General features: G+C 42.3%; 2 protein-coding genes across 6 annotated transcripts in view; one reads left to right on the forward strand and one right to left on the reverse strand.

Annotated features, from left to right (window-relative positions):
- slx4ip (SLX4 interacting protein) overlaps window positions 1-19364 on the forward strand; it is a 35594-nt gene extending 16230 nt beyond the window's left edge. For all 4 annotated transcript variants that reach the window (XM_084376135.1, XM_084376136.1, XM_084376137.1 and 1 more), the window contains exons 5-8: window positions 6453-6530; window positions 8352-8440; window positions 17513-17619; window positions 17715-19364. In XM_084376135.1, coding sequence (XP_084232261.1) covers window positions 6453-6530; window positions 8352-8440; window positions 17513-17619; window positions 17715-18483 — 1043 coding nt within the window. In that variant the 3' untranslated portion in view covers window positions 18484-19364. The remainder of the gene's footprint in view (window positions 1-6452; window positions 6531-8351; window positions 8441-17512; window positions 17620-17714) is intronic.
- Window positions 19365-20058: 694 nt separating this feature from the next.
- jag1b (jagged canonical Notch ligand 1b) overlaps window positions 20059-25760 on the reverse strand; it is a 110041-nt gene continuing 104339 nt past the window's right edge. For both annotated transcript variants that reach the window (XM_084376128.1, XM_084376127.1), the window contains 4 exons: window positions 24645-24884; window positions 23908-24039; window positions 22552-22693; window positions 20059-21961 (listed from right to left, as the gene is read on the reverse strand). In XM_084376128.1, coding sequence (XP_084232254.1) covers window positions 21486-21961; window positions 22552-22693; window positions 23908-24039; window positions 24645-24884 — 990 coding nt within the window. In that variant the 3' untranslated portion in view covers window positions 20059-21485. The remainder of the gene's footprint in view (window positions 21962-22551; window positions 22694-23907; window positions 24040-24644; window positions 24885-25760) is intronic.

Raw genomic sequence — 25760 nt, forward strand, 5'->3', positions numbered from 1 at the left:
AAGGCACAGTGCTCTGCTACGGCCGTAGTTACAGTTACACACAGAGAGTGATGTCCTTCCAGGAAAGCCCCCACTTACATATGGGTAACTTCCTCATGCTCTCTCATCCTTCACCACTCCACCCCTCTTTCTCGCTCTAAGCCCCAACTCTCCACCCACACTCGAGGACAGAGGGAGGGGGTCCACATCAAAGCAGAGATGTCAAAAGAGCAGGATTCTCAGGCACTGATGTCTGACTGTCCTGCTGATTCAACTCCTGTTCATAAAGGGGTTGCGTGGGAATTGCAGTTCTCCTGACATACAGTCACTACATTAACATGCACACTAGAAACGTGGTTAATTGGAGAAATTGGGTTACGGCAGGAAATCGGAGAATGCATTTACATGCACTGCAATAACCAAGTTACTGTAAAACCTGCGTTTACATGCAGCTGGTGGGTAATCAGATTTCACTCCTACTCAGTGCCATGTTTTTGAAGCAGTGCTGGCATAATTTAGATGTATTAATGATATATAATACTGCAACCTGGACAATGTTTGGTGGAAACATTGGACCAAGTGACTGAGAGGCCACTCACTTTTTCCTTGTTTTGCACATGAGGCTGAATTTTTTAAATGGATCTTTTATTCAGCTGTGGAAACTGCTTTATTTAGACTTATTTAATTCCATTTTATTTTTGGATTTAATTACTTTGCATGCAAGGATGCAACAACACTAGTTATCATCTTACCCTTTACTGCTGGGACTGACTATGGCTGTGCCATATGACTAAAATCTCATCCCGGTAAAGGTCATTTCATATCCAGATTATGATAAATATCTTGAGATAGGCCATTTTCTGTAAATTCAATGCATAAATAATTTATAGAAAACAAATGACCACATGGAAAGACTTAATTTTTGTTTTGCGCTCTTGACTGTACTTTTGTGGCTCCCTGTAGCCTCGTTACTGACGCTGTCCTTCTTGTTAGCAAAATGACCAAAATGCATCTCCCTTGTTAACCTGCCATCACTCTCCATCCCCCAGAGGCTTTATGGATCCCACCGCAGTTCTCAGAAAACCTGCCCTACTCCTGCTGTGATTGGTTGGCTTTGTTGTTTGCTTTCTCCATGCTTTACACAAACTGTCTACTGTCTCACACAGTAGCTCTGGTAATGTCTGTTTTCTGCAATTTTTGAGCTGTAGCTTTGCGGGCAAACACACTGACCTCTTTGCCCTCTTTCCCAGTATACTGCTACTCCTCACGGGGTCACTCATCCTCTCCTGTCTGCAGGGCGGCTACTGCCGGGCTGCCCTACTGCTGCCTGTGGTAGCACCTGCCACCCGGCCTGTCAGCTCTACTTATGAGCCTAGAGACACTGCAGTTGCAACAGCCAAAGTGTTGGTGTGTTTACTGGTGGGGTGCCTATAGCTCAAAATCTGCTTGCAAAGATAGAGCATAAATGAAATGCCAGAAGTATTTCCATGGCCATAAAATTGGTTTGTTTCAGCAGAAGTCTTGCCATGTTACAGGATTTCTCATTAATTTAACCCAGATAATGGAAACCTGGGTTCTGAGATCTTTTATATTACGTTAAAGAAATCAGGTAAGCTGAGCAGAAAGGTCAGAGTAACCAGGTGCATATAAATACACCGAGGAGCACTTGGACCCACTGCTGTCAGCCTACTGCATGGCCAGGACCTGTTAGGAAGTCCAGAAAAGCCTCCATATCAGAGCAGAAATTCTTATGGATTCCTTCGGCAGGAGTCACGACAGCATGGGCTGCCAGGAATGCGGATGGTGAGAAGAAGTAGGCTATGTTTTCTATAGCTGTTTTAATGATCTCCTCAGGATATGACTGAAGTTAATGAAGTCTGTTCCATGGGGGCTTACCTTTGACCCAGGTCTGAATGCTTCTCACCCCTGTCTGTTCCATTTTACAGTCCCAGTCACTCTGGATGCCTTTTGGTTTGTTGACTTTTCTTTCCTCTCATTGTTTTCCCAGGAAGCGGTGAAAGCTGCAGGGATGTGTGTGTGCATTTGTGTGTGTGTGTGTCTCTTAAGTACAGTATTCTAGCCTTGGCACCAGCCCTGTGGAGTCTGTCTTTTTTCTGCAGTAGTCCTGCGGTATGTTACAAGATGGTAGAAGACTCTTCATACAAGCGGTTACAATATTATCTACCGCATTTCTGAAAACATGGCGTGCTGGCTTGTTTACTGTTTGATTTGACCTGTCATAATATTGTTGTGCATTGGGTTTCAAAACAATTAAGCAAGACCATCTTCTTTTGAAGGAACTACGAATGAAATCCTTTAAAGTCTCGACTCTGCAGATTTGGGTATTGCACCACTGTGGGCCACAGTTGCCACAGAAAGGGGCCACTCATTCCCAGAGGAGGCACTAGCAAGCTGTTTGTGAGAGAGAAACATGAATGTAAGCTTAGCACGAGAGAACCCGGGCAGAGGGCCAAGAGCAACTCTGCGCTGTGCAGGACGTTATGAAGTTGGAGCAACAGCTGATGTCTCGGGCCACGGTGTTGCACTGGTTCCCAACTCCGTGTCCAGACGTCCCTGTCAAGCTTGTCCTGGGAATTGGCAAGCTCAACCCACCAGGGAAAGCAATAAGAATAGTTGTAGAGCTAGACATGAGGCTAAAGAGTCTAACAAACTAAATCAAAGCTTCTAAAAACATAGAAAGCCATGAATGTGCAGTGAAAGATGCTTGCTTCCTGGTCCCTCCTGAACCCAGAATGAGAAGAGAAAACAGAGATACAGATCTGCATTCCTCTCCTGGTAGACATCCAGAATGAGTGATGGATGATCACTGCTTTGCTATTTAGAGAATAACAGAATTTCAGATTTTTTTCCCAATAAAGGAATGTTGTTTTTGTTAACTACAAACGTGCTCAACATACCATACAGTGTTTAAATGCATTTTTTATTTGGGATTAATAAAACACTCTATTTAAAGCATGTTTAATCCACCAGTAATACTACTTAGTTTATGTACACCAAGTATTAAAAAGACAGACTTCCAAGGACCCCAAATCTAAAATCAATTCAATGAAGGACAACAAGATGACCACCCATACAGTGCAGCTCATAAGAATTTAGACAGTGACACATTTTTTGGCTTTTGTTGTTATGAGTGGCCATGTTAACCACCTGACCTCAATCCCACATGTGTTTCACTTGCTGGAGATTGGTCTTAAGCCCCGAAAGTCCCCCAAACAACCACAAGAGCACCACTAGGAAAGCTTCCAAGCTGATGTCAGTGGCTTATACCTTTCAGACAGTCCACACAATACGAAGCATTTTACTTGATGAAGGTTTGTTTATCTGCTCAATTGCATTATGGATAAAAAGGTCAACAAGTACTAAACTATGAATCAAACATAGATGTTAACACTACAGATGAATGTTGTTGTAAATTCAGTATGATGTGGTGGCCAGTTAGGTAAAAAGTGTTTCATTACCATTATATTTTACAGACTGTGCTGTATTTATCTATGACTTTCCTGGGGAGGTCACTGGGGAAACGATTATGGATGACATTTCTGGTGCTCGTCCGAACTAGCTTAAGTAACAGAGTGCGAGCACAAGGTATCATTGGGGCTAGGAATAAAGTGGCTAGATTTACCTGAACTCTTGGTTGAAAGATTCCTTAAATCCCTGTTTATCATTTAACATAAAGCTATCACATCTCCTCTCTATTGGCCCGCTTGCTGTGGGACAGAGATTCCCAGTCTGAAGCTGGAGCCTTGATGGTTTTATATCCTCAGTGCTAGGTAAATGTGTTGGTGTCAGTCCCTGATTAAATGAAAAATAATAGGGCCGAAGAACAATCACTGTCCTAAGAAAAGCTGGTAAGATGAGCTTTTTTCATATGAGAACAGACACCCTGCAGTATCTTGGGCGATCCCACCTCAATGGATGATATCACACATATAGATTTACATGTTATTATTATAATGGAATTGATAAACTTTATTCTGAAACTAAATCTGAATAAGGCTTTAAATTGTCATTGTTGTGTGCAGACAAGCATTGTTATTTGCTGTCAAGCGTCACACAAAATGAATGCTTTCCATCTCCATCTCCTGTTCACTGTGCAGACTGGAGATTTATTTTTCTTCTGCCTCTGTGAGATTTTAAAGCGTTTTCACAAATCCTAACTAAGCTCTCTAACATTGTCATGAACATGTGAATTTTGCTGTAGGCTAAATTTCTACTGAATAGCTCTTCAGGATCAGACGCATTCCCATAGGTGCTAAACTGACAAGTGTTTAAGCCTCAGCCTAGGTAACAATTTTACCTGCCGTCAGAATAATATTGATTGTAATTGCTTAGTATCATAGTAACAACAGGCATCCATATGTTGAAAGCCTTAATAACCCTTTGATTTCTCTCACTACTTTAATTCGTACAGGACTTAACTATTATTTGTAAAGATTAAGTCTTAGTTGACAGATTGAGCTTGGTTTTATGACTGTTTTATTAATTTATTCCTACTTGTTTTGTATATTTTTGCAAATTGAAATAGTCTTTGCTAAAGTAGTGACCCTGGTTGCTAATTCAGCCACAAGAGCAGAGAAAAAGAAAGCAGAGTTGGTGTCATTAATCACTGGCCAGTGGACTTAAGCTTTTACCTGTGGCAGTTCTGTGGCGGACTGTCTCTGTAATTGCCTGTCATTATCCAAAGAATCACAAGACTGCTCCTTTTTGAAGACAATAATTAGATGCCATTGAGTTGCTGCTGAGATGACATCAGCTAACAGAGCCCCCTCACACTTGTGTGTGGGCCTGTGCTGTTAACATGCTGTCTGCTCTGTCTACGCTGGTGCTGATGCAGTGTGGAACATACTTGTCCTCGATGTAGGTCAACTTTTAGAGGAGACTTTTCCAAGTTTTATTGATGATTGACTGTCAGCATTGTTGCCAATGAGTCGCTCTTCCACAATGTCAGCGTGTCAGAGACAAAGACGGGCTGGTTTTTAAGCTTGATGACGGTGCATATTTGACATTATCCAGGGAGTACTGAAAGACCCTTGAGTGCAGGAGGTCAAGATTTTCTCAAACTGCAGAAGACATGTAATCCTTAAATTGGACTTAAAATACTTAGCAGTTAGTGAGGTTTTGACACGGCAACAGCAATATGAGAATCCAAATAGAATAAGAAATCATAGATGGGAGGTTGTAAAGTCAAGCAGGGTATAATTTTACAGTCATTGTATCAAGAAGAGGAAAAGGTTAACAAGTAGGTACCCAAAGGGTGAGCATGTTCTGTCAGCTTCCCAGCACTGTTGTCCTGTTTACAAAGAACAACTGGATAGCGTGTTAGCCGGAGCCTTGCTTTAAGTCAACAAATTCCTACCAGATTAGGCAACAGGCCACTGTTTCTGCCCAGCACATCTTACATACCATGACAAACATTCCATGACAAATAGAGCAGAGGCCCGGGCCACGGTTTCCCTGCTTGTGCCAGACTGGGAGGTCAGTTAGATTAAAGAGGAAGAACAGCTTCTCACAATGTGAATGAGATAACTGGTTTTGTAAAATGCTGGCCCATAGACTGATTGAGATGAGGGTTAGCAGGACATTGATGTATGTAAGCATGTAGAGCCAACAGTAGAGTAATGTGTGGGAATGGGCATTGTTATTTGTGATAAGGAAGTAAAGCTACTTTGAAGTTTGATCTCTAGTCCTATGTTCATCTCCTATGAAGGGCTTTATGTTGGATCAAAAATGTTTTCATAGTTTCCCACACTTTGATTAACCACTTTATCTCACTGAAGAATACATGCATGACCAAAACATTATTTGATTGCCAACAGTGGCTTTTTTGTGAGATGGTTATACAATTTAATAATACCAGCACACACCATCCAAAAAGTCCCATCTGAAGTTGCCCACAGGTGTCAGTAGTGGCATGTTCAAGCCCTGGAAATGGTGTCACATGTACAGTCATTTTGTGTAAATTAAGGCTTTAGTGAATGAAGTTTCGAATTTACATTCATCACATTGACATACAAAATGTAAATCCATTGACAGCATTTGTGTTATAAAGTGCTGAAAGTGTTATAAAATCCAAAAGTCAGCATGTATTGAATCATTTCTAAAAATAAGGACAGGTGAAATATTCAGCTTCAGTACATATTTGTCGCCTTTTAGCCTTTTACAAGCAAGCACATGTACATTAAGGTATGTGACAAAACAGATGAGTTATATTCCTTAAAGGAAGTTGAGTAAATAAAAAAGAATATGTCATTTTATACCAATGAATCACTTTCTGTTTTTTTTTTTTTTTTGACGGCATCATTCAATATGTTAACAAACATTTTAAGCTTCATTTAAAAACCTCAACAGAAGCTTTGAATGTTCAAAAATGACATTCTGTACAGCCCGAGCTTGGATGTCCTTCTGCTCTATTTCACAAAACTGTTTTTCTGTTTTGTTTTGTTTTGTAACAGGCGAAAACTTCAATCTAGTCGCCAATTTTGTGAAGCGACACATCAACCTCAGATGTATCGCCAAGCAGTTCCATGGAGGTACGTAACCTGCATATTTTGATAAATCAATTCCCAGTGAAATGAATCAGAATTGACATCTCAATGACTCATACTCAGCCAAATTTCCCACAGAAGGAGCAAGTCATCTGTGGTCTGTATGTTGACTTTTCTCCCCCTCACTTGTTTTTATGTCCTGTCCCTACCTGCTCGGGGTGTTGTTGAGAACAGGCAGCCATTAAGTGGTTCCCTTGAGAGGCTACTGAGAGTGGGAGAGAGAGAGATTGCAGGGCTGTCTATGGTGGGCAGTGAGAATCTATCTCCATGGCCCATCTAGTGCTTGTGACCCTTGGCCACCTTTTCATGGGACCGACATGGCTCTCTTCCTGTCAGTAAAGTTAATATCTGCTCCCTCGGGGCCTAGATGTTAGGGCAGCACTGACCTGCTGCAGACTGAGATGACGGCTTCTCTCAGCAGGTCCGTTACACATCAAATTAGACCCAGTCTCCTGGGGTCAAAGGTTGTGTAATTCGGTCCACTGAGTTTGCTGTACATAATTGTTAGGTCATGTAAAAATTTCAATTAGCTATAAAACCGATGGGTAAAAGTCTTGATTGTGATTGGCTAATTATACATTGAAAAATGGCAAGTTTGAGTCTTTTTATGAAAACTATGAGGCTAAAAGTGAGATGTTTTTTTTAGTATAATTAATTGTCAAAATGGGCAGTTTTTTCTGATTTAGATCACTTTAATTTCAGCCCACAACACAAAACAAATGACATAGTGCAAGCCTTTCTATTCTAGTTCTTTAGTTATGAGTAGGGTGAAAACTGAAAAGTTCATCTTGAGCTTGGCATTATGGGAACACCCGCAAGATCATTAAAATGAAATGGTTTATTTTATTTGGTGGATAAATGTGCTCACCAAATTTCATGGTAATTGACTCGTTATTATTCTATTTAATTCATTTTGAGAATTTATCGTTAAAGGCCAAGAATTTCCACATCAAATTTTACGGTAATTTCGCAAGTAGTTGTTGTCAAAAAACATCCAAACCCATGACCGACATAATCATTCGCAGTACATACTCCACATGTGTATGTTAATGCAAGTGTGTGATACATGCAAAATCTGTTCCTGATTATCAAAAGTGTGTCCACTAGCTGTGTTTATAAACCACAAATCCACACAACTGAAGCAAAACCAATGTTTTTAAAAATGACCACTGAGGAGGAATATGAGCTTTTACGGACTACATTAAACACTTCTGTTAAACCTTGGAACAGAAAGTGGTAGGCTAAGTGGAACAAGAATGCAGTTTGCAAATGCCCCTGTTCAGCTACTACTTCATCAATATTTGCTACTGTATCACGAGACTCATGACGATACAGAAGAGGAATACGGTGCAAATTTTGAACTTCCATTGCTATGCAAGTTCTGTACATGCATAAAGCTACTGTATATAACAGGCCACAGGTCAGATATTCGCCAGCTTGGCTGCCCAGTTGATGTGTTGAGTGCAGTTGGATTTATTATCATGATATATTGCATGTAATAATGTTGTTTTTGTAAATGATCTTTGCCTTTGAAGCCGATGAAACAGTCTGATCGCTCCCAGGAGCCATTGTTAACATAAAATTTTATAATATTTCATGCTGCTTACGCGGCTCATAAAGCTCAGCAATTATCTGTAAACTTCCATTTTCTCCCTGGTCTGAGGGATAGTAAATACTTGGTGTTTTTAGATGTAAAGTCAAACCTTCACCACAATTCCCTCTGTCCGACTTCGACTCACAATTAGAGGTGAGCCCACGTTATTAACTAGCAGCATGGTCTGTGTTGTTCCTCTGCCTTCCCTTCAGATTTGCGTGTGTTTCCTGAACGCTATGTTGTGTGTGTGAGCTGTCCAGAGGACGCCTCAGCACACCATGGAAACCCGAGCCTGGCCGCGGTGAGTGCTGTTTATACTCCTCTATTTCCTCTTCCAGTCGCCTGGCAAAAAGTCCAGCACGGGTCTGTGTGTTATTATAGGGATGTGTTGCCAAATTGTGCTCTCACTTTATATATGCCAATCCTGTTTACGTGAGGGACGGGGAGGCGGGTGGGTCTCCGGGGTCCAAAGCTGCAGAGTCACCCCTTCTTTGATTTGTTCCTGCGCCGACATTCTGCCAATTCACCCCAGCTGTGGGTTCTTTTTATCAAACTTAAACATGGGATTGTTGTAAACCTCAACATTAATGGGTAGTCAAAAATATAGCCAAAACTAATTTTGTGTGTTTTAGCTTTTGAGAAAGTCTGGATACTTGAAAACTTGAATTTTCAAACACTCAAGATCTGTTTTTGAAAAATGTGGCAGCAACAAAAAGCAGAATGTTGTGGCATGTCATGTGCCTTCATCGATTGGACTCAGATAAAGTTGTATTCAGTGGGTATTTCCCCGCAGGAGTCCATGCTGTGTACATTTATGTTCTACTCTTGCCCATGTCATAAGACCTACTACTGTAGATCCTTTTCGTCCATTCATATTACACACAGCTATCCTTTGGTCACTGCTCATTTGATCCCAACCTCCCCAGAGTATTCTGGGAAATGGCGGTGGAGCCTCTCACCTTGGCACTCACATCAAGGACAGACATCTCTCCCATCACATCCCATGATCAGCGGCCTGCTGTTTTTCGACGGGGTTTTTGCTATTGTTTCCCTTTGAAACGGCTCTGCACTCTCCACAGTTTGGCTTCCAATGAAAGCAGTGATTGTAATATTTTTAGTGGAGCAACACAGTCGTCAGTGAAAAGTTCAGATTGTGTAACCAATTTTCCAGTTCAAGGAGGCATTGCTGTCGATTGCGTTCCTCTCCTCAGGATGTGGTTCTCTGGGCTCATACAGTACAAGTGGAGGGAATTGGAGGGTGGGAGTCTTGTGGTGGAGCGCTCACTAGCCCAACCTCGAGCGTGGTTTGTAAGGGAAAGATACCAGACAGCAAGGCTAAAGTTTTTCACATGACAAAAACAGTTATTTGTTTACGTCCCTCACTCCGATCTAATTTGTCGGAAAGGGAGCGTTTTCCAAGAGAATGTTGCCAAAGTCGAAAATTTTAATGAAAAAAAGTTTATGCTGTGAGTCACAACTGATGTAAAGCATAATAATGTTGCTGTCAAAACATAATGGGCTTCTGTGTCAATGTTGCTCATATGTTTTAAGAAGGGGTCTTTTATCCCACAACTCTTGACAGCACGAGCCTGCTTGTCCCAAAAAAATCCAAGTTACCCTGTATTTAGAGAGGTTTTGGGTTTGTTGTTAGGATTCAGTTTGTGTGACTTGTTGAACAAAAATCCTTAACCGCAGTGGAAATGTGGACTCATCAAATTAGCACTTCTCAAAAGGTCAGGGGGTTATGTTGTGAGGGAACTAAGGTGACATCATGGTTGGCCTTTTGTCCTGTGAAAGCCAACGTCTCTCTCCCACACTGAGAACGCTGAATTACTCCTGTATCCCATGCACCCTTATTAGTCATATTTTCAGCTGTGGTTCAGTTAGACAAGGAGATGGTGAGATTTAGTCATTTCCAGTAGTGTAGAAGGATCAAGGATACCAATAATTTTTGATTTTTGGTACTTTGGAACGGTACGGTACGGTAAAACTGTCATTACTAAAAAAATTAATCTGTTACGATTATCATTTTCAGTCCTCAATGGATCAAATGAATATGTCTAATGTGGCAATGAGAATTATCCCCCAACGCTTTGGTTTTACAGATGCACTTTTACTGTTTTGGTTCAGTCTCACAGCGCTCATCAGCACCATTTCCAGCTCTGACATACCCACTGAATGCTACCTGCCTAGCACCAAACAGCAGACAGACAAATTTTGTGATTAGCTCAGGAACATACTGGAGCATCTAGCAGCAAATAGCCTGATATTTCCCTCAGGGGTTGGTTGAGGAAACAACTGTGCTAAAAGTGAATAATGGCCTTGCTAACTCTCTAATGCCTCGGCTGAAATACACAACTTTCAAACTGCCTGAAACTGCTTGCTCATATTGTGGTTTAGCAAGGACGAGACAGGTACAAAAACTGAACGCTTGTGTCTATATATATTGTGACAGAAACTATAAGCTATAATTCTGCTTGCTCCATACAACAAGATCTCTGGATTCATAATGGCAGTAGCCCGCTCCTGGCTCCTCAACCCAATCTGCGAGTCAACCAGGTACTAAGCCTACTAGATATCCAGCAGATGTCGGCAACACGTGTGCGAGCTTTCCCCAAGCTCCTGCATCGCGTCATTAAACAGTTCACACATACCGATCGTCACTCATGGGAGCGTGTGCCAGTCTGACTCTGATCTGGAACATCAGGGCTAAAATCTTGTAGTGTAAAGTTATCTTAACATGTTTGTAAAAATTAGTTAATGTTGGTGTAATGGTTAGCTACATCTTCAAGCTGGTTGCAAATTAACTGTATTTTTAAGGCGGCAGTGTGCTCCAAAACAAACACATCTGTATAATATGCTGTCCAACCACTCTAGAAGTGTTGGGGTTAAAAGCCTGCTGTGCTTATTGTTAAATTGGATGCATTCATGATGGTACATTTGATTGCACACACTGAAGTGAAAGAAAAAAAAGTTGTCTAAACAATGAAAAAAACGAGGTTAAGAGAAAATGAAAACCCTGTTTACTTTCTTCCCTCCTTAAACCGGCCAATGGCTGCATTAAGTCAGCTTGATTTTCCGTTTTCCAAAACTTTCAGAAATTGTAGGATTCAACCCCTAAATTTAATTGTTGGAAACTAATAGAGCAGAGGCTTTCGGGTACTTTTTAACCACTAGTGCCTTGGTTTGAGCTAGCTTGTACCTTTAAAGTCAAGACTGTCATGGCTGGAGTTGTTGGAGTTGTGTGGAGTTGGGGCCAACTAACCTGATCTGGTTTGTTGCACAGAACCATCTGGGACGTCGTCCTTTGAAACTTTGGTTAACTTTATTCACCCTCATTATGTATTCACCTTAATGGGGGGAACACTTATTTTACATTGTATATTTTTAATTAATTCACATTTCTTTGTAGAAATCTGTGTTCACTTTGACATTAAAGTTGTTGTTTTGTTATTTTTTGTAAATTCTTGTCAAAAAAGCCAAATTATATTGACCATGACCTTTTATTGCTTTTATCCATTTATAAAAGCAATAAAAGAGGAAAACATCTGATGGGGTGAGTGCTTTATTTTGACACTGTGTAATAGCCAGCATTGTTGTTTTCTCAGTTGTTGTCACAACTTATAGCTACCAGTAGTCTCACACTGATTGGTTGAACCACTGTACTTTAAGCCACAAAGCTTGAAGCCTTGCAAGATGGATTTGAGAGATCACATGATGAAGTGATCTTGAGAATCAAGCTGCCTCGCAAGGTGAGGGGGCGACATCAACTGTCTGATTAAGGTCTATCAAGAGACAAGAATGTATACACCTCATACCTGATGCCCTTGATGTGTTCACACCTACAGATGTAGAACTGTCTGTTGCTGCAGGGGTAGGGCCATTGAAACGGCTTTGTTTGCACGAGACCGTGTGAAGCAAACCAAAGGCATCTCTTTAGACAATGTTATTTTTTTTCCCTTGACATTTGAAGCTTCAAGTCTGTCATAAAAATTTGCTCCTATTGTGAGTCAGCACCAACAGTGAAGAGGGCAGCATGGGAAGGAAGAGCGTGTGTTTAGGATTGTGGCCGTTGTTTTCTAGTCAGGCACAGAGTGGGCAGCTGAGGTGAGTGGCGTGCTGGGCCGCAGACGTTTGGATCAAAGGCAGAGCAGATGTGTTTCCAGTCCCCCCCTCTTCTGAGCTCTGGACGAGCCTGTGTGTTTACTCATGACCTCAGCGCGCCTCTGTTCTTCACAGCTCGCAACAGCTAGCAGCAGTGCTTTCCCAAGCATCCAGTGTCTGCTGATCTCCTCTCTACGAAGGACAAACACATAGATACGATCTTTTACAGTAAATGATCGTGTCCCATCAGTCCATCCCGTATAAAGCTGCTTTCTTTGATTTGCACATAGTGAGTCCAAACAGTTAACAGCTTGTCTTAATCCTTACACATGGGTGTATCCAAAAACCCTTGTCATTGTTCGGGGATAAGAACTGTCCTCTATTTTAGACAAGTATGTGCCCATGCATGTTTGTTGACTTTGTTGCAGGGAAGATGTGGTGAGCTTAGACAAACAGGGCATGTTTCCTCTGTGGGAGCAGGGTGGGTGGAGGGTGGGAGGAGGCGGGGTGCAATTTGTGGACTAGCTTCACGAACATCTCTGCAGGAGGTATGTCTGCCCTGACAGTGAAGTACTATTGTTGTTTCTTGGTGCCAGTTCAAGGATTTTGTATACTTAGATGTGCCATCACAAAGCTCTTCAAAGGCTTTCCAGTGGAAAGATAATTCCGTTTTTATAACGCAAATAGTTTTAGGGATTCAAGCATTTCAAGTGGTATGAATCATTACATTGTGACAGATGAGTAAATGACTGGCTTTATGCGACGGCATCTCACTGTTTTTTTTGTGTGTTAGGTAAGTACAAAGACAGAGTAACCCAAGAACAAACAATCTGGCTCCCACTGCTGCAGATCACAAGCAAATATGAGTTGATGGTTGATTGGAGCTTTCCATGCTGGCCTGTTTTCTGACTTGTCATCTTTGGGGTTTTTTTTGCTGGAAATTCTCATGTTTCAACTTCAGCTAAGATTTGCAGTGCCGCCATGATGGCTGAGAACAGGCTCTGACCCCTTTGGCCTTCCAAAACCTTGCAAAACCCATTGGATAAACTAAAAACTGCATGGTCATCAAGCTGAAACAAAGCCTGTTGTTCTTGGTTCCTGAAAAGCTGTTTTTATACAGCAAAATTGCATTGTACAGATGAATGAGTGAACGTCCATTGTACCAAGATACCATGAGAAGTTTTGCCATCCTAAACAAGAGTGGGGTATTTTTGGACCACTCGCAGACTCTTTTGCCGTATCAGTGCATTACTTTCAAGTGCAGCTGCATTATAAGATAACAAGCATAATCTTACTATCTGCGTTTCTACCTTATCAGAGATGTTAGTGGAGAAACTGTTCATTCCCTGTATTTTATGGAGCCTGTAGCTGGTTATCTTTTTGAAGTTGTTTCCAGGAGTCATCCAGACCAGGGGCAAGCTTTGAGAATCTTTGAGTACTGGTATCCCTTTAAACCAAATGATTCATTCTCTCTGCTCTCCTTGCCCTTTTGCCAGGCTTATCTCTCTATAATCTGACATCCAGATGTGCTGTCTTGTTGCAGCTCCCGTGGTGGAGCCGTGTTGTTTTGGAGGCTCCGGGGCCGGGGAGGGCACTGTTGGTGTACTTTACATGTTGCATCACGAGAAGTGTTTTGCAGCTTTGTGTGGGGGCGAACAGACTGGCTGGCGGCGGGGGGGTTAAATCCATGGTTGTCGAGGGAGAGGAGGTGGTGGCGGCGACGAGTTGAGGTTCTTATTTACCACTGTCCCTCCCTCCTGCCTCATGGGACGCTCTACAGCTATTGGGAGATGGCATCATTCCATAGAAGATTAGGCCACCTTGGTTCCCACACAATACTTACTGTTTTATCCACATAGCTTGTGGTAACTCTAACGTTTCTCCTGCACCACTTCTCTTTCTCTCTCTCTGTCTTCTTTCTTCTTTGGTTGCTATATACAGAACGTCCCACCCCCGGACCCCTGGTGATAATAATTCATGCGCTATCTCTCTCTGTCTGACTTTCTATCCATCTCTCTGCTTCTGCTTGCTATGTATATCCAACCTCTTCCTCTCTTCATGCTCCTTCCTCTCCATCAATCTGTTCTTTCACTCTCGCGCTCTTTTGAAGTCGTGCCGACAGGAACAGAAAGGCACCAAACTTTCCCAGAGAACTTCATGTTGATTTTTCTTTCAAGTTCATTTTTCAAACAGCATTTATTCATATTAAACAGTTGAAAATACATATCAAGGCATTACAATGCAAATGACGGCACCCACATCTTTCTCAGAATTGTTGTTGTTGGGGTGGGTGTGTGGGTGCGTAGGCAAATGCAAGTTTGCATGTGCTTCGTTGTCCTAAATCCAAGCTGTGGATATGAGAGAGCGTAAAGACTCTGAGCCTCTGCCCACACTCTAGCATGACTCCATCTCTAAACAAAGGGCAGCCTGTGGAGAACTTCCTGTGTGAGGATTCTTGCGTTTGTGGGCACGCTGGAGAGACTGTTGAGGTCAGGCGATATTACTCTGGGGGGTGCCTCTTCTTTTGTTGTTCTCCCCTCTAAACGCTCTCTCTTTCTCTTATCCATTCTGTAGTATCTTGTCCCTTGTTTCTGGTCGTCTCCGCCTCTCTCCCCCGTTGCCCAGCCTCCGTATTCACTCCCCTCCCTCCGTCTGGCCTCTTTATTCCGTCCACCACACCACAGACCAGAGTGCAGTTGCTAGGTCTCAACACCCAGTGCAAAGCCACAATGCCCCAGCTTGCCCTTGCAGCTTGGGACAATTACTTCTTCCCCCTCGTGTGTCTGGTCATATGTTGTCACTGGTATCGTGACATGTGGAAGAATACATTAATTATTTTTTCTCCGTGTTCACAGCAACTGCCGGATGCCAGAGCTTACCACATTGGCTTTCCCCGTCTGAGTGTGCACATTGAACATTTTTACCAACCAGTTTATGGAATTGTAATGATCTGAAAAATGGCTGATATTAGAAAAACATGGTGGTCACAGCCTCGAATTTTCCAAGCTTTAACTTCCGACTTGTTGTGTTTTCCCGCTGCAGTAGTCTATGGATTGGTTTTAGATGGGAACATTGGTCTGTCAGTCAATCAGTCAATCCACCAATTTGGTCCAAGCTGAAATATCTATCGATTGGATGGATTGCCATGAAATTTTGTGCAGACATTCATGGTAGCCAGAGGATGAACCCTAATGATTGTGGTGGACTATTAACAACTATTTGATGGATTGCCGTGAAACTTTGTACACACATTCATGTCTGCCTCGGGATGGGTTGTAATAACTTTTACAACCCCCTTTTCAACTTTTCATCTAGGGCCATCATCAGGTTAAACTTTTAATTTGTCCTCAAAGCACTGCTAAGCTTCAGTATATCCTCATAGAGCTGCTAATATCACCATAGACTTGTCAGATACAATTACAGTCTTTTACATGTGACATTTTTGTTTTACAGAAGCTTGCACTAATCACTACACTGTGTTTACAGCTTGACAGTATTGCTACTTTGCTAGCCAGTCATAACACTTGCAATATAGAAGTTTATGATACAAAGAAGCACCTCATAAATGTTGGGACTGTGCAACAAAATTAAATATCATAATTTATATCAATATATATCATAATATTGTGACCAAATAGGCTCCACTACAATACTGATATTGCAACAAAATTGTAGGGACGACTTTTGGTTTCGATTATCAGTAAAGTGGATATACAGAGCATCACTTTACTGGAAGCAGCCTTTAAAACCAGGACAACACTTATGTCATATAGCGATAAAGACGATATATATTCTCATATCACGATAAAGATGTATGTTTTGAATTATTTGCCTGTGTCTCAGTGCTGTACATGTGATGCTAGCCAGGAAACACCTTGGTACCTGCCTCTTGTAGCAAGTCTTTCTCAAAACTCCCCTTAAGTTCTTCCATGTACATGAATGTGCTGCCATTTCAGTCTCCTCAATTCGTTACATGTTCCTTGTGTTGCACTCAATCTGAATATGGCCGGGAAAAAGAGCAGCCAGAAATTCTACTTTGCTATACCGTACCTGCAGCGTAGATTCAAGGCAGAAGCGTAAACCGGCCAAGTTTACAGCAAATCACTCAAATCATGACGCTCTTCACCTGTATGCTGCTTATTCTTCTTAAAAACCTATACTTCAACTCAATCTCTAAACCGGAGCGACCACCAACATTTTTAGATGAAATTAATTTACGATAAATTGACAGGCTCTCAACCTTTAAGTTCTGCTCAATTTACCACCGGCGTCTCTTGTTCTCTCATAAATCCAGAGTCTGTTCGAGGTCAGCCAAGGAAGAGACCTGTGATTAACCTTCATTAGTGGCCTGTTGAGGGCACATGTTGGTGAGATCCAATCTTTGGCCCGTTCCTTGTTCTGCCTCAGAGGGTTGCCTTAGTAAGTGGGTATATTGAACTTTCCACCCATAGTTAGACGTTTTAGATGAACAACTACGAATGTGAGCTTTACAGAAGATCTGGTGTCTAGTGGCATATGGAGAAAAGGTTTGACATTCATACATGAAACCATACTGTTGCAAAAATAGTCATCAAGAGTGAAGAGAGCTTGTCTGCATTTAAACCAGTGAAAGTGCTCCTGCGGTCTACTTCCACTTGCTTGTTTTTATTTTACCTTCCTTTCTCTGAGTGCTCTTTACCCCATTTTTGCATTTTTCCATTCTCATGCCGTTGCATTTTTCCTCTGCCTTGCTTCATCATATTATTAATGATGCCTCTTTAATCGCTGTTTTAACTTGTCAACGTGCTTTCACCGTTTTGTAATTCTCCCTCAAGCTGCAAGCGTCAGTCCAAGCCTCAGACAACAGAGACTTTGAAAGAACACGTCACACTATGACAAGCCGGTGATTATTTTCTGAAGCCTTTGAGGTGGTTGCTTTTGACAGCATTAAGTTGGGGACTAATTCTTTGTGCCAGCTGGGGTGTTACTAAGCGTCTCCAAAGGCATTATAGAACACATTCCTCTTGTACTGTGTCATAGTTCAAATAGTTAGGAGACAACACTTTCAGGAGAATCAGATGATAAATGTATGTGAACTTTTTATATGTCACATTGAATCAGTCTTTTAATTGCATTCATTATATTATCATTTTCACAGCAGACCAGTGAATGTTTTTTTAATTTCCGACAATGCCAGATGATGACAGCAGTCTGCTCTGAAGCCAAACCTTTCCAGGGGATGCCAGGAATAATATTTTTTGTTTACACCGATTCTGTTTGTCCTCTCTAGACTGAGCTGAGCGAACAAAGCAGATCGGAATATTTTTCCAGAGTGGGAGAAACCCAAGAGCCTTTAAACAGCCCCACAAAAACAAAGAAGACTGTGCTTCAAAAGCTGTGAGTATGATCTAATGTAGAACTTTCCAACCCAGCCAGTAAGAAAGGACACTCGAGTATCTGTTCATTTCCTCTTATCCTGCTCACTTTTTCAGAGCCAAACAAGCTAGTGTCCAGCGAGAGCGATGTGGCTCCAGTACGGGGGAACAGCAGATTGACCAGAGAGCCTGTCCCAAAAAGCAAACAGGGGAACTTGGAGCTGGAGAGTTAAAAGAGACCGAGTCTAGCTCTGGACAGCAGGCCCTCCCAGAAGCAGACCACAAGGTGCCTTTCCCCAGAGCCTTAAATGAAGCTTCAATTGTGACTACTCGAAAGCAGGGCCTGACCCCGGAGCAGCAGGCTGAGAGAAGTCCTCCAGACAGCGTCGACCCAAATGGGGCCTCAGCAGTTTTCTGCCAACATGAAATCAGTCAGGAGACCAGCAAGAGGTGCAAGCCGAGCGATGTAGGGGAAGACCCTCACCCACAGAGGGCCAAGAGGACGTGCCTTGGAAGACCTCCAGCCACAATGCAAACTCAAGCCACCATGAGCTCCACACAAACATCCAAGCATGACCCTCTTCCTCTGCCGCCCCTTCCTCCAGCCGAAGCCAAGGCAGAGTCCAAGGCTTTCCCAGTCTCCGAGTGCAAGAAAACCACACTGGAAGTAGAGCTGCTTACTCTAGGGAAACGGGCCCAGAGGCTCCCCCTCACAAGCAATAACACGGCACAGACAAACCAAAACAGGCTGGCCGCAAGTCTGAGGGGCCTATCTGTCAAGCCTGCATCCTCAGGCTCCTCTATTAGTTCCAGATCCACACTCACAGAGGAGGGGAGTGAAAATGTGCCCAGAACCTCTAGATTACGACGACTGAAGAGGTCCTGAGGGGGGGAGAGACAAGCTACAGTAAAGATGCTTGACGCCACGGAGATAGAGATGATATTGTGTCAGCCTACATGTTTACCCCATGCAGTCTCCTCAGATGACATGCATTTGTACACGTGTCACGTTTTATTACAATCTCCATTCTTTTCACATGTGCTGCACACCCACACAGATGAAATGCTGAACATTTTATAGCAATTGATACACGAGCGTTTTGTCAAATACTTGAAACAGACGTTTGCCTCCACCCATAAGTAGTGGTGGTCAAGAGAGGCTCGCAAATGAAAGTCAAAAACCTTTAATTGGAGTTTAGATTTGGTTTTGTGTTAAAGATTGGGGATTTCAGACAGGCAGGAGCCATGCAGTACGTCATGGCTCTGAGTCTGAAACACTGGCTCCTACGTGTCTGAAAACTGTCCAGTTTCCCCGCTGAAGCTCTGCTGTGATTGATTGCTGTTTCCAAATTTATTTCATCACCCCATTCTCAAAAATGCACAAATGTAGTTAGATTTCATTCATATACAGTTTGCTCAATACCTGAAATGTATCTGTAAATTTGAGGGTTTTATGCAGCTTTTATCTTGAACTTGAACCAAATGTGTGGGTGTATGAGCAGTATTGAACTATTAGTGGTTTTACTTGGGGAATAGCAGGACGTCTACAGTATCACAGGTTAAAATGTGGCTGCTGTCGTCGCCCCTACACTCAGCAGGGCTGTTCATATCACCATATTGGCCCTGGACCAGAGAGAACATGGGGCAACTCGGGGCCAAGACTCATACCCCCATGTTAAGCCCAAGATGTTCAACGTTACTTACTGATTTTATTTTACTGGAAATATGTTTTTATGATATAAATAAAATATGTTTTTCCCCCGGGGGAAAAAAATCTCTGAATCTTTATGGAAACATGCAAATAGGCTGATCATTTTTGTGAAGCAGCCAACATGAAATAACATGTAGATCTCTGCACATTGTTGTGCTCAGACACAGTCACAACTGGCTTGATGTTCGTGGCAATTTTACATTTCAAGTCCGTCCAGCAACAGTGATGGTAATAAACCAGTGCTTCTCTGTTCCCACTCTCTGTCAGTATCGGAGGGTGTAACCTGAGATGACGAACAGAAGACGGAGACAGTATGCTGGATTAGTGACCCAACTGTTAAAAGTACTTATATGTTTGAGGTAATTCCCAAGAGGTGTTGATAAGCTCTTGTCTTGGCTTTAATCCTTTTAAACAGATTCTGCAGAGGAGTAAGTCTTAAAATCTGTTCAACTCAACAACTTCTCAGGTCTAGTTTGAAAGGTTTTAGTTAAGCCTGCTGCTTAAACCAGACCCACAAGAGCAACATTGTGTGAGGATCATGAGGAGCAGGGTATTTTTGTCTCCGGGATTGACTTAATACGGGAACGGCTCGCTACAACGTAATTAGCTGTAAACACATTTGGATGGAGACCTTGCTCAAGTCTATGATGTCTCTCCAGCGGCAGTTCCCACGCCAGGCTGCATGAGAAACCTTTCATATGCTCCAACATGTTTGGCTTGATGCATCACAGACAGACTCTTCACTCGCTCTCCAGAACAAAGACAACTTTAATTCTCTTTTCATACAAAATATTTAATAAATATGACTTTCAAAAATATATTGCCAGATCAACACATAATTCTCAAGTTCATAACACAAAAGTCAAAAATAGGACAAAATGTTGCCATGATCTCAAAGGGTTAACAAATGAGATAAAACATGTTTGTCTTTAAGAGCCTCATTTTTAAAAAGAAACAAATGTGCACAGAAACAAAGCAGATTCTTGCCGAGCAAGGCAGTGTATTTCATCTGATTCTACAGTGTTCCCATCGCCCCCCTACTGTTCAAGTACTCATGGTCTAGCTTATGATATTACGCTGACTAAAGCAGATGGGAATTCTGGCGTGTCATGTCGATGTGACTTGCCTTGCGAGTTGGTGGATTTTGACAGCCTTTGAAATGTGTCAATGGGTTAAACTGAAGCTGCTGAAGGATTTTTGTTCCCTTAAGTATTAAACCATTAGTGGCAAGCAATATGTCTGCCACCATGTCCATCCCTTGCAGCAGCAGCCGTCATCTTTTGTTGTCCTAACCTCACTTGCCTTCAATCAAGGTCCTGGCAACAAGTAATGAAATGTCAAAATGTGTGGAAAAACAAAAGAGAAAGTATTTCTTTTAGGCGAAAAAGTGCCCATCCTTTGTCTTCTTTGAAATTTGGCTTTTATAGAATGCGTTGAAAAAAAAAATTAAGTCATTGAAAGAAATGGTAGGCTTCCACAGCTATCAAAACCTTCAAACTAGACAGAACATATAAATAAAAAGGAATGATATCTTAAGGCTCTTGATTATTAAGTTAATAAATCAAATATATACAATGATTAATAAAAAAATGTACATATCTACATGTTCTAAATCGACACATAAATTCTTCATATTGGCAGCAACTGCTGACATTGAACCCTTCCCTCCCCCTCCCCAAAATAAAAATAAATAATAAAGTTGATCTTTTTTTCTCATTTGACAGTTGCTTAAGTCTAAAGCTGAAAAGGCACTTTCTCCAAACGGAACTAGAAAGAATTCAAACACATACTAAAAGTAATTAGCTCTAGTGTTGAACACGTCGGGTAGTTTTTAGTCATTGTACAACAATTACACCAGGAGCCCCTTCCATGTGTCCACTAAAAAAAAAAAAATTGAAAAAAAAAGGGAAATGAAATGCAGAGGAGGACACTTTTGCAACTAGTCCTACAGTGAAATGTATACCAGTGCCTTGTGTTTCCAGCCAACCAAAGCAACTGTCACTGCCAGTGTAAGCCAGCTTGTCAAAACTTAAATTAACACGGGGAATATCTGAAAATACTGTGGGGTCACGACTGACATGACAGTTTACTAACTACACATGCCAAAGCTCCCCCGTTTCACCCACCACCGGGGTGTGAAGGCGTAAGGCTTGGTTGCACGGCAACACAGCTGTCTGCTATACAATGTAGTCCATCCTGTTTATGCTGTTTGCTGTCTCCAAGTCTCTGTTGTCCTGTTTATTAGTCCAATTAGGATTTTTGGACGTGGAGTTGGGATTGGAGATGGGCGTCTTCTCGTCCCTCTCCACCAGTGTGTATGCTGGCTGTTTGGCAAAGCGGCCCTTCTGTAAGTGCCTCTCCTTGTCGTCCTCATCCCCCTCGGGATGATTTGTCCTTATTTTGGCAATGATGGAGTTCTTGTTTTCGTAGTCTTTGATGGCCACAGTGAGGCCCACGTGCTTCTCTATAGGGTTCTTGATCTGGTTCAGCTGCTCCCGCACGTTGTTGGTCGTGTTGTCCTCGGAGCCGGCGGCTGTCGTCCCATTGTGGTTACTCTGTTTCCGCCGCCGGCGCATGCACCACAGCAAAATGCTGACGAGCACGAGCACCCAGATGACGATGAAGATGGAGCTGAGGAGTGGCACAAGGTAGTCTGATGGCAGAAAGAGGACAGTCATAAATCAAAGAGAAGCCACAAATTTAAACAATACACAAAAGGTTTTATTATAGTGCTACACCGAGGTTGCTAAATCATTAGCATGCTTTTGCGAGTGCAACCCGACCTCTGAGCCCTGAACAAGGGAGGAGGGCTGCTTCTATTTGGCTGTGGCGGCAGTCTGCTGTCACTGAGTTGATGAATGGTGGACATGCGGGAGTCTTACTAGTCACAATCCAGCCAGTCCTAGTACGAGCCAATCTAAAGCCACGTAGCAAAGCAGCTCTGCTCTTTCCATCGTAATGTTGGCTAAGACTCTTTATGAGCTCCATTACAACTGCCATGAGATGGTAGACCTGGGCGGTCCGAGTTGTGTGGGAGGTCAGGAAATATTTTTCAAACATGCACATTTTTCTTTGGTGCTCGGAATTGCTGTCATATCTAGGGCTTGGCTGTATTTCATCATATCTTTTCAAAAAAGCAAAACAAAAACAAAAAAAAAACATCCACCTATTTCCACACATGCAAGTGTGTGCAAGTCTGGGAAAATTCACAGGCAACAACCAGAGTTTGGAGGCGGTTCATACCAGTTTTGCTGGGGCTTGGCACGCGCACCTCTGCGATTGCACTGATGATGGTGTTGTTCCCGTTGCGTTTGCTAATCAGGTCAATTATCCTGTCTGTGATCTCCTTAATTGGGTTCCGGTCCAGACGATGGTCCTCAGTAGACTAGAGGGGACAAGAAGAAAGTGAGGTTTGAAATCTGTTGGTTTAGGATCACGTTCTAGCTGGTAGAGCTTAGCGAATAAAATCCTCAATTTGAATAAAGTGATTCATCTGATGAAGTCACTTGTTTTGCCCTTAAAAACATTAATACATGAAGGCAGCAGTCTAATCCAATCAAATTATAGTGTATAGATAGATAGGATTTTTTTTTTTTTTTTTTAAATCAAAACACTCTGGTGGAGAGGTTTGGTGTGACCGACAACTACTCGTGCAAAGGAGGGGGTCTAAAACCTTGACAACACTGCCACAAACTAGCTGACTGTCGCCTGATGAATGGCAATTTTTATCCTGATCTAGGAAAGAAAATGCCTTTCCAACAAGGCAAGTAACACATGTACACATTAATATGTAATTAACATGTGTCTTGTGAGGCATTTTGTCATGGTACTGCACCTATCTATACAGGAAGAATATACAACTGAAAAATAGCAGTTTGCCTGCAAAAACTGCTGCCTCCTAAAGCCAAAGATGAATAGAAAATAAATATCTTTTAGAAATACCAATTATTCTCTATTTATATACCATGTCACAAACCCATACAGGGGTGAGGAAGATGATAGCTGCCCTGCTAATACCAGTGTGAGCTTCACAAAGTTTTTTTTAAGCAGTCAAAATGTTGCTTTTAAAAGGCGCAAAGCCAATGCAGCCTTTTTTGGGGGGAGAGGAATAAAATCATGTTAATTTTGTAAGAAAGAAAGATAAAATCTATCTTTTTTTCTTGTTGTTGGAAATGTTTTGATCACACGAGTCGGAAACAATCCTACACAGCCGCCACTGGAATCTAATTCTACAAAGAACATAATACTGATAACTGAGTGTAGCCTGATCTTTATCAGAAATAACAAGTTTAAACAGAATGAGTAGGAAAAAACCTGCATAGCATTCCAGTGTTGATTTACAACTTAAATGTCAACATTAGGATTGAAGCTTCGAACTATTCAATGAAGCCCCATCAGCTTGTCAACCTTTGATCATGTTTACTTGCTGTCAACAGATGACACAACACAACCAAACCTAAATCCACCACATAACCCATTAGAACATGTCTTAATATTGCTAAGAATGTGCGCTGCAGGCTATAAATCAAAAGGGACTTTTATTTTTCATTGAGAGGCACACAAACATATGGCAGACTGGGAGTGGGAGGAGGAACTTACGATGCAGACGTGGATCTCGTTGCTGGCTGAGAATGAGGGGTCACAGGTTATGGACACAGAATGCTCCAAGGAGAAATTCTTCACCACGTACAAGCGCCTCAGCTGCTTACACACATCCTCCACAGTCAAGCCCTGGACGCGAAGAAGAAAAAGAAGCAAATGTAAATGAGCATGGAAAAATAAGAGAGCAATCAAGAAGGAAAAGGAAGAGCATGGCCTGCATTGGCAGTTGGTTTAACATGCTATCTGGTTGGGATCCACCTCATTTAGATTAAAGACCGCAGGCTCATATGCTTGTCACTATCTGCTGTCATGCTTGTTAGGGAACTGGCGTGTGATGCTACTATGTGGTGACAGAGTCGCCAGTGGTCCTGTTCAGCTCAAATCCATATGATCCTGAAATTAATCTTGTAGTGCGGTCGAGTTAAGAGCGGATTGGCATGAGCTGCGAATGCCTGATTCTCAAGAACACCAAAACTTGGATGCAGTCAACAAAAAACAGAGAGAGAAGAGAGAGATATTCCCACATTTTTTCTTCCTGGAACACGTTTAGAGATGTGACTGAATTGTTCGGGACTCTCAGACCAGGAGCGATGGTTGAGCACTTGTGAAAACCTGATCTTTCACACTTTGCTGCTCCCATTCATGTAAGAGTGGTGGTGAAGGAGAGGCATGAAAAATGACCCCCCGAAACTCTTTAATTCAATCTCTCCCTCCCTGCTGCCTAGGTAACTCACTTGAATCATGGTCTCCTTGTTGAAGGTGAAGGTGATGTTGGCGCAGCTGTTGTCCTGGTAACTGGAGCTGGGGTGGCATTTAGTGGGAGGCGGGGGAGGGTTGGAGCGCCAGCACTCGCCGAGACTGAGGCAGGGCTTCACAAAGCAGTGGCCCTCTCTGATGGGGATGCAGCTCTGGCCTGAAGGACACCCGCCTCGACCTTTGGCACCCAGGAGGCACGATGTAGGACCACACCACATCTGGAGAGAAAAACACCACAGGGGAAACAGTGTTGAGATAATGTCAGACTTTTCTTTTAAAGCCGCTACAAAAAATATTAAAAAGTAATGATTTCGGCACCAAATGTAATGTTTGTTTGCAAGATACTTCAGAATGACCTCATGGTCACACTACAAATGACAAAGTTACAAAACAGCCAAGCTTGTCCACCCACGTTGTTGCCGAGTCACCATTGAAAGTAAACTTTCATCTGTGGCACGTTACGCCAGGCGTCACTGTTTTCCATGCACTTGTTGCCTGTTGCTTCATCTCCGCTAGTGTGAACACACCATTACGGTGACCTCTTAACTAGCTGCACCAAAAGGTCAAAATCAGTAGCTAAAATGTGAGCATGTTAATGTTAATGCAAGCTAAACTTAGGATCAAAGCACCACTGGTCCCAATTACATATTTTACAGACCTGCTAGTGTGGCTGTAGACTGTTGTTGAAACCTTACTTTGAGTAATTTAAAGCATTTCTTTTCTATAAACCACCCCTCCCCAGGAAATTAGCCTACATAATGTAGTCTAAAACTAGCAAAATTTTGATTTACATCAGTAAGTGTCTGATCCAACAATAGGTAAAAAAGATAAGGAGCTGGTAGTTCTGACTGACATGTGGCTGTAGCGCTGAACACCAGTGATTCACTCCCCAGCCCTGAGCAGGACTGTAAACAGATTAGAAAAATCGAATCAATGGCACCGGTTTTCCCAGTCAAGGATAATAGATGCTCTGTATAGATTGATTTCTTTCCATTGCATGTCAGGGGATATGCCTCAGTTATCGACATGAAACACAGAAGTTTCTGTTAGCAAAAGGACGGTAAAGCCCCTATAATTGTGTTCCCATATCAGAC

This window comes from Pagrus pagrus (assembly GCF_965226575.1).
Source record: "Pagrus pagrus genome assembly, chromosome: 15".
NCBI classification, from domain to species: Eukaryota; Metazoa; Chordata; class Actinopteri; order Spariformes; family Sparidae; genus Pagrus; species Pagrus pagrus.